This window comes from Ahaetulla prasina, chromosome 3 (assembly GCF_028640845.1).
Source record: "Ahaetulla prasina isolate Xishuangbanna chromosome 3, ASM2864084v1, whole genome shotgun sequence".
Classification (NCBI taxonomy): Eukaryota; Metazoa; Chordata; class Lepidosauria; order Squamata; family Colubridae; genus Ahaetulla; species Ahaetulla prasina.
The window spans coordinates 208,186,145-208,199,083 of NC_080541.1; the positions used below are offsets into that span (position 1 = coordinate 208,186,145).

Here is a 12,939-nt window from a genome sequence, read left to right on the forward strand (position 1 = left end):
ACAGGTCCTTCAGATAGGAATGAAAATGTAAAAATATGTACATTTGTGTATGAAATGTGCCTTACCATCTGTTGCAGCCAAATCATGTTTTCTTATCATTCAGGCGGCTATGGGTATTGCCAATGAAGCTCTCATAACTTCGCTTTTGCAGCAAGGTGTTAGATAGGTGTTGATATGACACTGGTCTTTTCCCTAGTAACAAACATTACAACACATGAACAAAGGAATAAAAATTAAGACGGGCTGTTCAGTGCATGATACCTATATCCAATGGCTACCGGCAATGGCTGTAAAAGATTACAATTCCATTTGGCAAGTGCTCTTTTGTTTTAAAGAATGTCTTAATTTTTCCATCATTCATTGCTGAAAAGCTAAGAAAGTATGGTACATACCTTCTTTTGACGAGCTGGGGACGTGGCTGCCACTTGATCCACAGGAGCTGGCAAATGGTCCCGGGTTATATGTTTCATATGGTTTCAGAACAGTCATTGGATTTACAGCATCTCTGTCAGAGCTCGTGAGGCCTTGTTTGAAAAGCAGGAGAGAGGCATGCTTGGTGTGTGAACATTCCTGAGGGAGCAGACCTGAATATTTGCCTGAAAGAGGTAATCTAGAAGTTTCACTCTCTGTCCGATGTCGAGCAGAGTCGATCTGTTCCAGAGCAAACAGATTAGGCCTAAGTCTTTTAGAAGGCAGTCCATCAAATCCCACATATCTATTCCCGGTGGATCTGTGATTGAAAAACTCTACTTCTCGACTAGCTTTGTTCAAAGGATTCTCCGAAGAGCTGTTGATGTTGTTATTGCCTGTTCCTAACTGAGAAGTCAAAAGTCTTGATTTCCCTTTATCTTGCACCAAAGAGCGACCAGGGCTCTGGTGCATTTCCTGTCTACAGTTATTAATCGGAACGCCGATCATTTGAGGTTTGCATGATTTCAAGTTGCTTGGGGCCCAGCTGCTGGGGTTTTGTCCTGAGAGAATGGGCCCTTTGTTCTGTGGGGTGGGACACTGCCTCGCCTTCTCCACAGCCACAGATTTTGACTGAGTGAGCAAGGAAGATTTGATTTTCCCATAATTAAGAGGCAGTGGTAGCACATCCTTGCCCAAAAGACAAGGTGGGCAGCCTGTACGTCTGGCTTTATGAGCGGCCCTATTTCTAATGCTATTTTTAGTCATTGCATTGAGGTTATTAGAAGACTTATGCATCAACCGTTGATGCATGATGAGAACTTCTGGATATAACGTCCGGAAAGTACAAAAGGGACAGGTACTGGTTGCTAAGGAACACCGAGAATGAAGAATTACTGGAGCATCCTGAGAAGAGGCGGTAGATAAATTTAAGGGCTTTTCCTGAACTGTTAATCTGCATTTTGAGTTTTCGGTAATGTCACTTAAATCCGCCTTCGTTCTGCCAGCATCAAACACATTTTTTGTTAACTCAGAATTCTTTTTTTCAGTTCTATTAACAAGACTGTTTGCCTGATGTTCCACTGTGTTTTTTGCACGTTTTAAAAAACCTGAAACTGATGCGCCCTCTTTCAAGCCATCACAGTCTGAGTCTTTGCTCATGTCCTGAGTTATATTTTTGAGCGCACCGTGAAAAGAGTAAAATTCTTTCTGCTGTTTTGCAGGTGGGACTACTCCTTTGGCATCTTTGGCGTCTTCAAGGAGCCTTTTCAGGTTTTTGGTTTCTGGAGCATGACCACTGCTTACTGACAAGAACCCTGTCTCCTGGGAAGGCAATAACCCTTTACTTTCATTTTTCAGATCTGCTGAAGCTTCTGTATGTTTGTCCTTGTGATGTCTCTCTAAATGGTAGCGCAAAGAGGTTTTCTGCGCTGCTGCATACTCACAAAATTCACATTTGTATGGTTTTTCGCCTGCAAAAATAATGAGCCAAAAGTCAGAAAACTCCCACTTCCTTTTTTTGATCCACCAGAAAACAGAAATGAATTCTTTACTGCTGCTAAAACATCTTAGAACGATTTTTTTTTTTTTTTTGCTAGAATAATGGTTTCATAAATTACACTAATTGGTATTTGGCTTTGATTTCATTTTTAGAAATTAAAAGGGATGGTGTGCTTAGCGCAGACAGAGAAAAAGTAAGGACAAAGTAATATTGCATGTAGTGCCTAAAGCCTTTAATTCTTCTTCTGTCTTTATACTCATGTAAGACTCATTTGTTAGCCTGCCTGAGGGTTTTTCCAACACTGAACTGCAAATCCTTAATATTTACCTTGCTTGGTCTCCTGGAGATACAAGGCGACTTTCAAGACCTTCAGGCCTCCCAATTGCTAATCACAGCAATTTGCAGAGTAATTCATTTATTTGTCGAATTCATAGCCTCATTTTACTCCAGAAGCTAAAGTTGGAGTGAACAGTACTCACTCCTTCTTCCCCCTCCCCATAGCATCCAACCAGTAAGACAGGTTTGGTTGAAACAAACACAAAGATTGGCTGGTCTCTCTCTCTCTCTGTATGTGTATGTGTATGTGTGTGAGGGGGTGGGGGAGTTGAGAAATATGCCAACATTTTTGGTATCGGAAGTAATGGAAGTCTTCCCTCCCAACACCGATTAAAATCCTAACAACTGCAGGTCAACTGTGGGCTATAAAGTGAGATTAGCAAATAGCAGGAACCTTAATATTGCTGTTTTAAAATCTCTGCTATAAAGTTAACTCTCATATTAAAAAAAAATAATAAAAAAAATAAATCCCTTGATAACAAGCGCCTTTCTAGATTTTTAAAGAGCTGACTCACAATTTTGGGATTTATAGCAGGATAAGAAGGAGACAATGGCCAACCATTTTTGTCACATTATCCAGAAATCTACAGGGACAGTAGTGTGGATCTCCTCAATAACTCTAGGGAAGTTTTATATAGCTTTTTTACTCACTCCATTGGTTTGATGGTCTCTACTGTCAAGGAAAACTTCAAAATTGTGAAAATTTTGTGTCAAAAAAGTGTCAACATTGAATCACATTTGTTTTTTACTTATTGAAAATGTTTTCCTTTTGATTCTTCACCAAAGGCATAATCCAACTTTTCTTTTACCTGTATGAGTTCTGAGATGAATATTGAGGTAATAGTTTGAACGAAAAAACTTTCCACAGTAGCTGCATTCTCTAGTAGCTCCAAGATTTTTTACTTTTGATCTTTCCAATCCATCTTCATTTTTATCTTTAGATTGGGGAGAAAAAAAATAAAAGTAAAGAAAAGTAAGAAACACAATTCTGGACATTGAAAAAAAAAAGACATATTGTGCAATAATTGGGCAACCTCTGTAATTATTTGTTCATTCGTAGATACCTTTTGGGAAAAACAACTTTTGTTTTAAACAAAAGGATTATAATAAGACACAAATAGTAAGTGAACAGATTACTGTTAATGTACTTCCTCTAAAAGGGGAAAATGAACATGTATTTCTACCTATTTATATCTGTATATCCACATGCTGCAAAATTGTTAAATAAAAAAAAAATTAAATGGAAAAAAATAAGATAATAGGTTTGATTTGTTTTGCAAAGGTATCTGCCAAGAATATATTGTGCTCCTGATCCTCTGGAGAGATTTTACCCTAATCTTTTTGGGGCCTATTTAATTTAGAATTGATATTTTTGGGAGGGAGGGAGGGACGAAGAAGGAAGGAAGGGTCTTTCTCTCTCTCTCTCAACATACATGCTTTTATCAATATCTTGTATATCTTGTATATCTAATCCACCATCTTCTTGCAATCCTTTAGAACTACTCAATTCAACGCTATCACACAAAAATATTCCACCATGGAGCAGATTTTAACTATGACAGTGGAATACAGAAGTGAGCAAAAGTTTAGTTACCTATGGTCAAATGGTTTCAAAGGATTGCAGGAAGACCGTAAGGTGGCACAGCCTCTACAAGGCACATTATAAAACATAACATCTTCCTTGAAAACACATATGCCAATTACATCCAGTTGTTTACAGATTTTTTTAAAAAAGAATTATGAATATGCCAAGTCCAAAAGTTTGGAGACTCCCAGTCAGTTCTAGCAATCTTTTGCTAGAAAGAGCAGCTTTTAAATCTTTTCTCTGGCCAACTAAGAATGTTTCTATCCCACTTTTTGGATGTTTTCCCAGCTCTTCCTTGCAAGATTTAAAAAAAATATTCTTAGGTGTCTTTTGCATACATTGCATCTTAAAGATCATCATACGAGAGTCCACAGTACAGGTAATCCTCGACTTACAACAGTTCGTTTAGTGACCGTTCAAAATTACAATGGCACTGAAAAAAGTGACTTATGACCATTTTTCACATTTATGACCATTGCTGTGATCAAAATTCAGATGCTTGGCAACTGACTCATATTTATGACAGTTGCAGGGTCCCAAAGTCATGTGATCCCCTTCTGTGACCTTCTGACAAGCCAAGTCAATGGAGGAGACAGATTCACTTAATTACCATGTCACTAATTTAACAACTGCATTGATTCACTTAACAACTGTGGCAAGAAAGGTTGTAAAATGAGTCAAAATTCACTTAACAAATGTTTTACTTAGCAACAGAAATTTTGGGCTCATTTGTGGTCGTAAGTCGAGGACTACCCGTTACATTCAACTCCGGGTCTTCTGAAGTAGTTTTGAGTTTACAGACTGCAACAGCAAGCAGAAAGTCTATTCCTATGCCTTCAGTTAGTTCTTTTCCTTTGATACTTATTAAACTAAGTTTATTATTTATTAATTTTCCCCAATACACCAATTGTTTTTCCTATGTTAAAACCAGATTGCAAAGTAAAATTTAATTTTACTATGGAAGGATATTTTTTCTTTTTAAAAAATTATTTCCATTGGAAATATTTTTAAAGACTTGGATATTCAGATAGTACAACTACCATTTTGGATTATAAATTCCCTCTAGGCAGCAAAAAAGACATTGATGGGCTGAGATTTTTTTTACCCTACACAGTACCATTGCATTTAAAACAGTTGGGGCATAAAAAAAATTGACATCTGGGCACAAGAGACATAAATATTTTTTTTGCAAATTCTTTTTCTCACATGGACGCACATGTACGCAACACCTTAGAAAATATGCAGTGGCATTTGGCAGGCAGACTTCAGAAACAACTCACAAAAGCACAGCCCTTCAATGCCACTGTTAAGTAGTGATTGGATTACTTTTTTCAGGTTGCATAGCAGCCTCTCTCCAAGGGAACACAATTTGTGAGTTTATACTGCAGGATTTAATCTGAAAAGCAGATATCAGGATAACAACAGATAACATATGCACTAGGAAGAATTTTATGCAGGATGGGATACATGGATAGAGTAGGCTTGTGTAGCTTAGTTGTAATTACAAGGAAAATGAAGCTTCCAAGAGCCATTGTTCAAGCTGAAGCAAGCACAATGATAAAGTCATTTTTAAAACCATTCCGCAGCCACATGTTTTCATTCATTAGAAAACATCACGGCAAAATATCTTGTTTAATTTTTATAACTGGCAACCTCACATCTCACTGTCTTATGTAAATCCTTCATTATTTAAAAGAGAATTAATTCTACTTAATTTTAGGGAAGAATCCTTCTAAATTAGAATCCTGTCAGATGCATGATTTCCAAAACTGAACACTGGAGACAAGTATTTATTTCTTCAGTTACCCTTACTGCATTTTTATTTATCTCACAGAATTTGTGCTTTTATACTGTGAGCTGTGTTTTTTATACTGTGAGCTGCCCAAATCTCAATACAGAATCACCAAATTTATGAAAGGTGAATCTAATTAGCATGAACCTCTTAAGGTTTATCACTAGAGGGCAGCAGGCACCGTATTATGCTCATTTGAGTTCATTTCCAACTGTAACTGCACTGAAGTTTGATTAACAAGAGTGACTATAGAGTAGAGTAGAGTTCAAACGTGAGGCAAGAAATATACTGGTTGTTCTATAAAAAGGACTTATGTGCCTATCTCCAAATTTCTGCCAATTTCTCCAAAGTACAGAGTACAGGTATTTCTCAATTTAAAACCATTCATTTAGTGACCATTTGAAGTTACAACAGCATTGAAAAAGGGAACTTATGACCATTTTTCTCACTCTGCAGCATTCCATGGCCACGTGATCAAAATCTGGACAACTGGCATGGATTTAAAACAGTTGCAGTGTCCTGGGGTTATGTTATCACTTTTTCCAACCTTCTGACAAGCAACAACTGTGTTACCAACTTAATAAATGTGGCAGAAAAAAACAATGGCTACCAACCTGCCTTCCACTGAGGACCTGTATACTGCACGAGTCAAAAAGAGGGCTGTGAAAATATTTACAGACCCCTCACATTCTAGACATAAACTGTTTCAACTCCTACCCTCAAAACGATGATATAGAGCACTGCACACCAGAACAACTAGACACAAGGACAGTTTTTTCCCAAACGCCATCATTCTGCTAAACAAATAATTCCCTCAACACTGTCAAACTATTCACTAAGTCTGCACTACTATTAATCTTCTCATCGTTCCCATAACCCATCTCCTTCCACTTATGATTGCATGACTGTAATTTCGTTGCTTGTATCCTTACGATTTTGTTTTCTGACTGTTTATTTGTATCCTATGACTATCATTAAGTGTTGTACCTTATGATTCTTGATGAATGTATCTTTTCTTTTATGTACACTGAGAGCATATGCACCAAGACAAATTCCTTGTGTGTCTAATCACACTTGGTCAATAAAGAATTCTATTCTATTCTATTCTATTCTATTCTATTCTATTCTATTCTATTCTATTCTATTCTATTCTATTCTATTCAAGAAAGGTCATAAAATGAAGCAAAAATTTACTTTAAAAATGTCTCAATTAGCAACAGAAAATTTTGGCTCAATTGTGGTCATAAATTGAGGATTACCTGCATTGCATAACAAAAGGATTTACCAGTATCTTTAGGTGAGTACACTCTCACCTGTGGTGGGGAAAAAAAACCTAAAATGTCTAGCATTAAAGAAATGAAAATATCCATGTCTAATCCTACATTACACTATCCTTTTATACAATTCTACACACCAATGTCATATGTATATGAAACACGTTATGCGTTTTAAGATTATGCAAGCATTTTTCCATTTGGTGTAGATGCAAATTATGTCTTAAAACTAATGTAAGATGATTCTGTGATAATATTCCTTGGAAAGCAGTTAGCAAAATGTCTCACCCTCCACATTACCTTTAATACCGACACCCTCTTATGCCTAAACAAACAAAATACATTTTTTTTATTGTGAACAGTTGTTAACTTGTCTTACCCTGAGTCTCTATTATCCCATCCTCAGAGCCGTCTTCAGATCCTCCCTCCAATCGTTCGGCTCCGTTCTCATCTAGGCTCCCAGGATCAGGAAGGCATGTTCTCGGCTGCTTCCCTTCCCCACAACCATTTTCTAGATCATTCTTCCGCTCTTTCTTATTATGGACTCTCGAGTGGAGGACGAGTTGGTGGTAAGTTCGAAAGGCTTTGCCACACTCTGAACAATGGGTAGGTTTGTCTTTGTTCTGGGACAGTTTAGAATCCATATGCAATGAAGGCACTTCGCGGCAACGATATTTAAATTTGTCCTGTGGCATGTTACCAATCCCTGTGTAATTTCCACCTCTGCTTCCCTTGGTCTTTCCTCCGCTTTCAGTCTGGTTTGCTTTGCTTGCGTTCCAAATCTCCCCAAGTTCTTCTTTGTCCGAAGACGAGTCATCATTGTCTGTGCTTCCCTCTTGACCTGCGTCTTTTGTTTGTCCGTGGCCAATAGCAACTTTACCTTTAGTAGCCAACTGCCATGCCTGATAGGTACTGAACGGATCCAATTCGGCAATCCATTTCACGGGCTTTTTCTGTTTGCTGTTATTAGAAGTTGAAAGTGGCTTTAGGTTTAAAAATTGCAGAAATTCTTCCCTGGGTGTCGTACTTTCTTTACCATCCCCTTGCGATGGAGTGCCACTGCTGTTGGCTAGAGAATCTTTGGTATGTACTTTGCTGTGCTCGATTAAACTGTCCTTATTCTGAAATAGAAAGCCACACACCATGCAGATTTTATAAGGGGATGTTATGCTTTCCGCCGCTTGGTCCTGAACCACCTCATTTATCGTTATGGGACTCTCAGATCCTTGCAGCGCCTTGCTGCGAGAGCCAGGTTTGCCAGTGTGAGTCCTCATGTGATTTTTGAGGAACCAGGGCTCCTTAAATCTCCTTCCACATACACTGCACCAATAAGTGAAAGAATCCTTGTGCTTTCTCATGTGGGCCTCAACATCAAAAGCCTCATTAAATGTTTGCCCGCAAACCACACAGCTGAAGTCTTGACTATCCTTTTCATTGACGTCCAGGGATGGCAAATCAGTTCTCCCTTGTCCTTTATCAAGATGGCTAACGTACTCCGCTTCCACACGCAAAACTGCCGGTTCACAAAGTGTCGGTCTATGCTGGGTTAAGACATGCTTACCGAGGTCTTCTGGATGCTTGAAAGTCTGTTCGCAAAACATGCAGTCTAAAGACACACATCCTTCACCTTGCATTAAGAACTTGTCTTGCAAGTTCTTATAGGAGATTGTGTTGGCTCCTTTTACTGGCATAGTGGCATCATTATTGTCCATTCGTGAACCAACAGTACTGGCTATACTTTCTGGACCATCCATGTACACCAAAAGAGGCTGAGTTGGCATGTTTCCTTTGGCAGTTTTAACAAGAATCGTCAAGTTGTTTTTATGCAAGAAACAGGGCCACTTCAGAAATTTCCCAGTTGTTTGGTAGCAGATGTTTGAGCCCTGATGACTCCTTCGAGAGAGGCTTGTTGGGTATTCTGCTCATCTGTAGATATAGCTAACTTCTGCCAGAAAGAAATACTTTCATAAAAATTATTGCTGGCTCTTATATGAAAGAGGTGGAATTGCTTATGTTATTCTGCAGTTTATGTAATTTGCTTTCAGCAAAACCGGTCTGTTCAGATCTCCGAGTTTAATACTTGAGAACTTCTTCTTCTTAAGCTTGAAGAAAATTGATGTAGCTCAGAATCACCAAGAATGTCACCACCTAGGTGAAGAGAATTTGAAAACAAATTAATATTAACTTAGGAATCAAAATGAATCAATAAAATAGTTTGAAACAAAAGGACTAATATACTTTTATGATACCAAGTATTCTTTCTTCTACAAAATGCTTTATACCAGGGGTCTCCAACCTTGACAACTTTATGAGTTGTGGACTTTAACTCCCAAAATTCCTCAGCCAGCAAAGCTGGCTGAGGTATTCTGGGAGTTGAAGTCCACAAGTCTTAAAGTTGTCAAGGTTGGAGACCCCTGGCTTTATACAGTGCAATTCAGTCAGAAGGCAATTCCTGTGTTCTTTGGACACTAATATACAATGTATGATTAACAGTTTCCCAACCCACTTTTAACAAATGCTCGAATGTAATCCAAGTTTAAAGATGTGCAATCCAGCTACACATTCAGATTTTACTAAATATTTATCTTTAAAATGATGCAATTATCAAAGGAAGTTACTAATCTCTGCAAGGAAACTGCCTTAGGGAGTTACTGTAGAACATTATCTTCAGCACTCAGTAATAAAGAAGAAACTGCTTCAGTGAAAGAAACAAGACAATAATTCAGCCATTACATTTGCAGAATCCTAGAAGTCCACATTATTATCCTAAAAAGAAATCTAGGAAATCCCATTTTTTAGGAATAATATTCTCTTATTACAAAACCATTTAAGAAGTTGTTTTATGCAAGCCCTTATGTCCCAAAACATTTTAAGCGCTTAAATATTTCCTTATATAATAAAATGTGTTAGTTTTTAACAAGTTTGAAAGAAATCTAATAACATTATCTTAAAAAGAAAAGAAAAAAGGATTTCCTCATGACAGGATCTGCTGTCAGTTAACACCTAATGGGTAGCCATTTTGAAATCATGGGGCCACTTCAAATGCCAGCCATTTGGAAAGATTGTTTATGCCCCTTTGAATACTTCAGAACTAATCCTTAGGTTTAAAACAATTGGTTTTATATAACAACTAAATATGAATATGGATGTCTATTAAAAATTGTAACTTGAATATGAAACTTATGTGGGAGATAAACAAGCAAATCGAAAATATTTGATATTTGTCTCAATAAATAGATCAACTACTGAAACATACATTTACCGGAGGAAGGAAAGATAACAGCTAAACAATATGCAATATATAAATACTCTAAATCAGTGTGACAACATTTAGCATAATGCTAAATAATAATTTAGTATAATAAAAATCACCAACATATGACTTCAAATTTTCAAGTCACTTTTTCCTCTTTTTTAGTGCCTACTATCCAGATGCCTTAAGTAAAAAGAGATTTATTTTGGGAAAAAGAATGTTTTCCTAAAGGCTAATAAATCTGATCCAATTACAAGTATTATATGCCTCTTTCCCTTTGAGTTTAATCTACATGTCATTTGGCATAGTCAAAATAGGAGTACAAAGCCAAATGCAGGTATTTACATAAAAATATCCATTAGCACCCACATATTTCACAACAGCAACCAAGTGAAAAGTATTATTGAATCTGAACCATATTAAATACTCTACTCTGATCTGACGTTACTTTATTTATTTGTCACAACCAATACATACAAGAGATGTAGATAACAGATATTGACCTATAGACACCCATTCAATACACATGTTTCTTAAATCTGTTGGTCTCGGGATGCCTTCCTACTTCTACAAGTTATGGAAGACATCTTTTGCTTGTATGGGCTTTGTTTTGCATTAAAATTAAAATGGATGCATTCATAGAATACATAGAATACATAGAATCCTATAAACATAACAATATTAAATTCATTATTTTCATGGAAAAACCCTGTATTTTGTCAGATTTTTTTTTTTTTTTTGGAGAAAAGTGTGACACTTTTAATTTTTTGCAAATATCTTCTATGTCTGGCAAATAATTTTGATTTTAATGATCCCTGAAAGAGTCTTGGGGTATTCCCAGGGGTCCTAAAACCACACTTTAAGAAATACTGTCCTAAACAATTAGAAAAATTGTAGAAAAATTGGGGGCCACATGTGTCATCTTATATCGCTGAAAAAAATAAAGATTACACTGATTATTTATTACTTGCTTCTGATCATAATCCTCTTTTGCAATGTTGCAAATTACAATGTACTATTATAAAAGAAGATGGTTTAACAAGTGAGTTGCAATATTTGGGCAATTTTCCAAATAGGAACTACTATTTAGTTCCCAAAGTCCAACTTGAAAAGATAGGTTGATTTACTGAAGTAAATTACCAGTACCAGTTAATGTGGCAGAAGAACAAAAATATCTGCTATCAATATCTTGACAAAGGCTGGTCTACTATAGCCTTCTCAGATCTTGGCATCTTCCCAATATTTGAACTTCAACTCCAAGTCTCAGTAACCCCGGTATTGGCTGGAAATTCTGGGGGCTGTAATCCAAGATCTGGAAAATTCCCAAATACATTTATTCCCCTCCTTTTCTATAGCACAAATACCTTCTATATCATTTCCTTCTCACCAAAGGTGCTTTATCAAGAGGTAACTCGACTTTCTGGTTTTTCTTTGGAGATGTTTCACCTCTCATCCAAGAAGCTTCTTCAGCTCTGGCTGGATGGTGGGGAATGGAAGGATTTATACTCCTTGTAGACAGCTGGACATTTGCATTCTTTTAGAGAGTCCTTGAGGCTTATCTGTGTTATCAGAGCCACCTGAGTAGTGCAAATGGATGTAACTATTGAAAGGACAGTGTTGTAGACTGGAGATAGATGATGCCATACCCCCCCCCCCATTGAGAGGGGGCTGTTCAATTTTGACATAGATGGCCTCTTTGACCCCTCTTTCAAACCAGCTGTACTCTCTATCCAAAATGTGGACTTTTCTGTCTTCAAGAGTGGCCTTTATCTTTTAAATGCAGACGGGCTGCTGAACCTTGTCCTAATGGGTTTGTTCTCCTATTCCATTTCCCATCATCAAGTCAGAGCTGAAGAAGCTTCTTGGATGAGAAGAGAAAGGTCTTCAAAGAAAAACCAGAAAGTCCAGTTGCCCTTGACAAAGCATCTTTGGGACAACCATGACCTGAATGACTAAGAATCTCCATAAACCCTTCTCATCAGAGATACCCAACATTATTTTATCCTTTATTACTTTCAAACCATGTGATTCTGATACTTTCTTCCAAGGTCCTCAAAGTAGAATAGATTTATTTAATATTCCCACTCTATGCCATCATTTTACCTTTAAAGTAGTACATTGAGAAAATTTATACTAACAAATTGATATTAAATTGCTTAGTAAACCTTAAAGCTGATTTAAGATAATTTGGTTTCTCTACACTTGATCCTTAGAGATACACAGTAGTGTAGTAAGCCATAAGATTTGATTCATTTATATTCAATTAGAGCAGTGTATGAACCCAGTCTTTTACCATTGGCAAACCAATTTATTGTGTACTACGGTACAATCTATTAACCAACTATGGTTTATTCAATAACATCATGGTAAAAGCAATTATGTATATATAGTACATAAACAGACTTGATCGTTTGATCACTAGAGCAGGCTAATTCTTGAACAAACAATCTGCATTATCAACAGCATTGTCTGTTAAATATTAGACCTCAAATCTATTATCTTTTGAAGTCTACAATTTTCTGAGTTCTCTCTCTCTCTCTCTCTCTCTCTCTCTCTCTCACTCACTCACACACACACACACACATAGAAATTTTTGGACAGACAGATCAATGGGTATTGTGATGGTTTAGTTACTCCTCTGCAATCCAAGATAATCCTACCAAATGTATAAGCACACCACAAATTCTGAGTGGATTGAAATCCAAAGCTTCTAATTACTACTGAATTAGCAGCCGAAAATACTCAATGTGCATTTCATTCCAATATACAATTTCACTACAGACATTTACA

At 37.0% G+C, this 12,939-nt stretch overlaps 1 protein-coding gene across 2 annotated transcripts in view; it reads right to left on the minus strand.

Moving 5' to 3' along the window:
• Positions 1-12,939, minus strand: part of ZNF217 (zinc finger protein 217) — a 36,382-nt gene that overhangs the window by 5,712 nt on the left and 17,731 nt on the right. For both annotated transcript variants that reach the window (XM_058174477.1, XM_058174476.1), the window contains exons 2-5: positions 7,276-9,044; positions 3,055-3,180; positions 393-1,880; positions 66-192 (exon numbers count right to left, since the gene is read on the minus strand). In XM_058174477.1, the coding sequence (XP_058030460.1) occupies positions 83-192; positions 393-1,880; positions 3,055-3,180; positions 7,276-8,677 (3,126 nt within the window). In that variant the 5' untranslated portion in view covers positions 8,678-9,044 and the 3' untranslated portion in view covers positions 66-82. The remainder of the gene's footprint in view (positions 1-65; positions 193-392; positions 1,881-3,054; positions 3,181-7,275; positions 9,045-12,939) is intronic.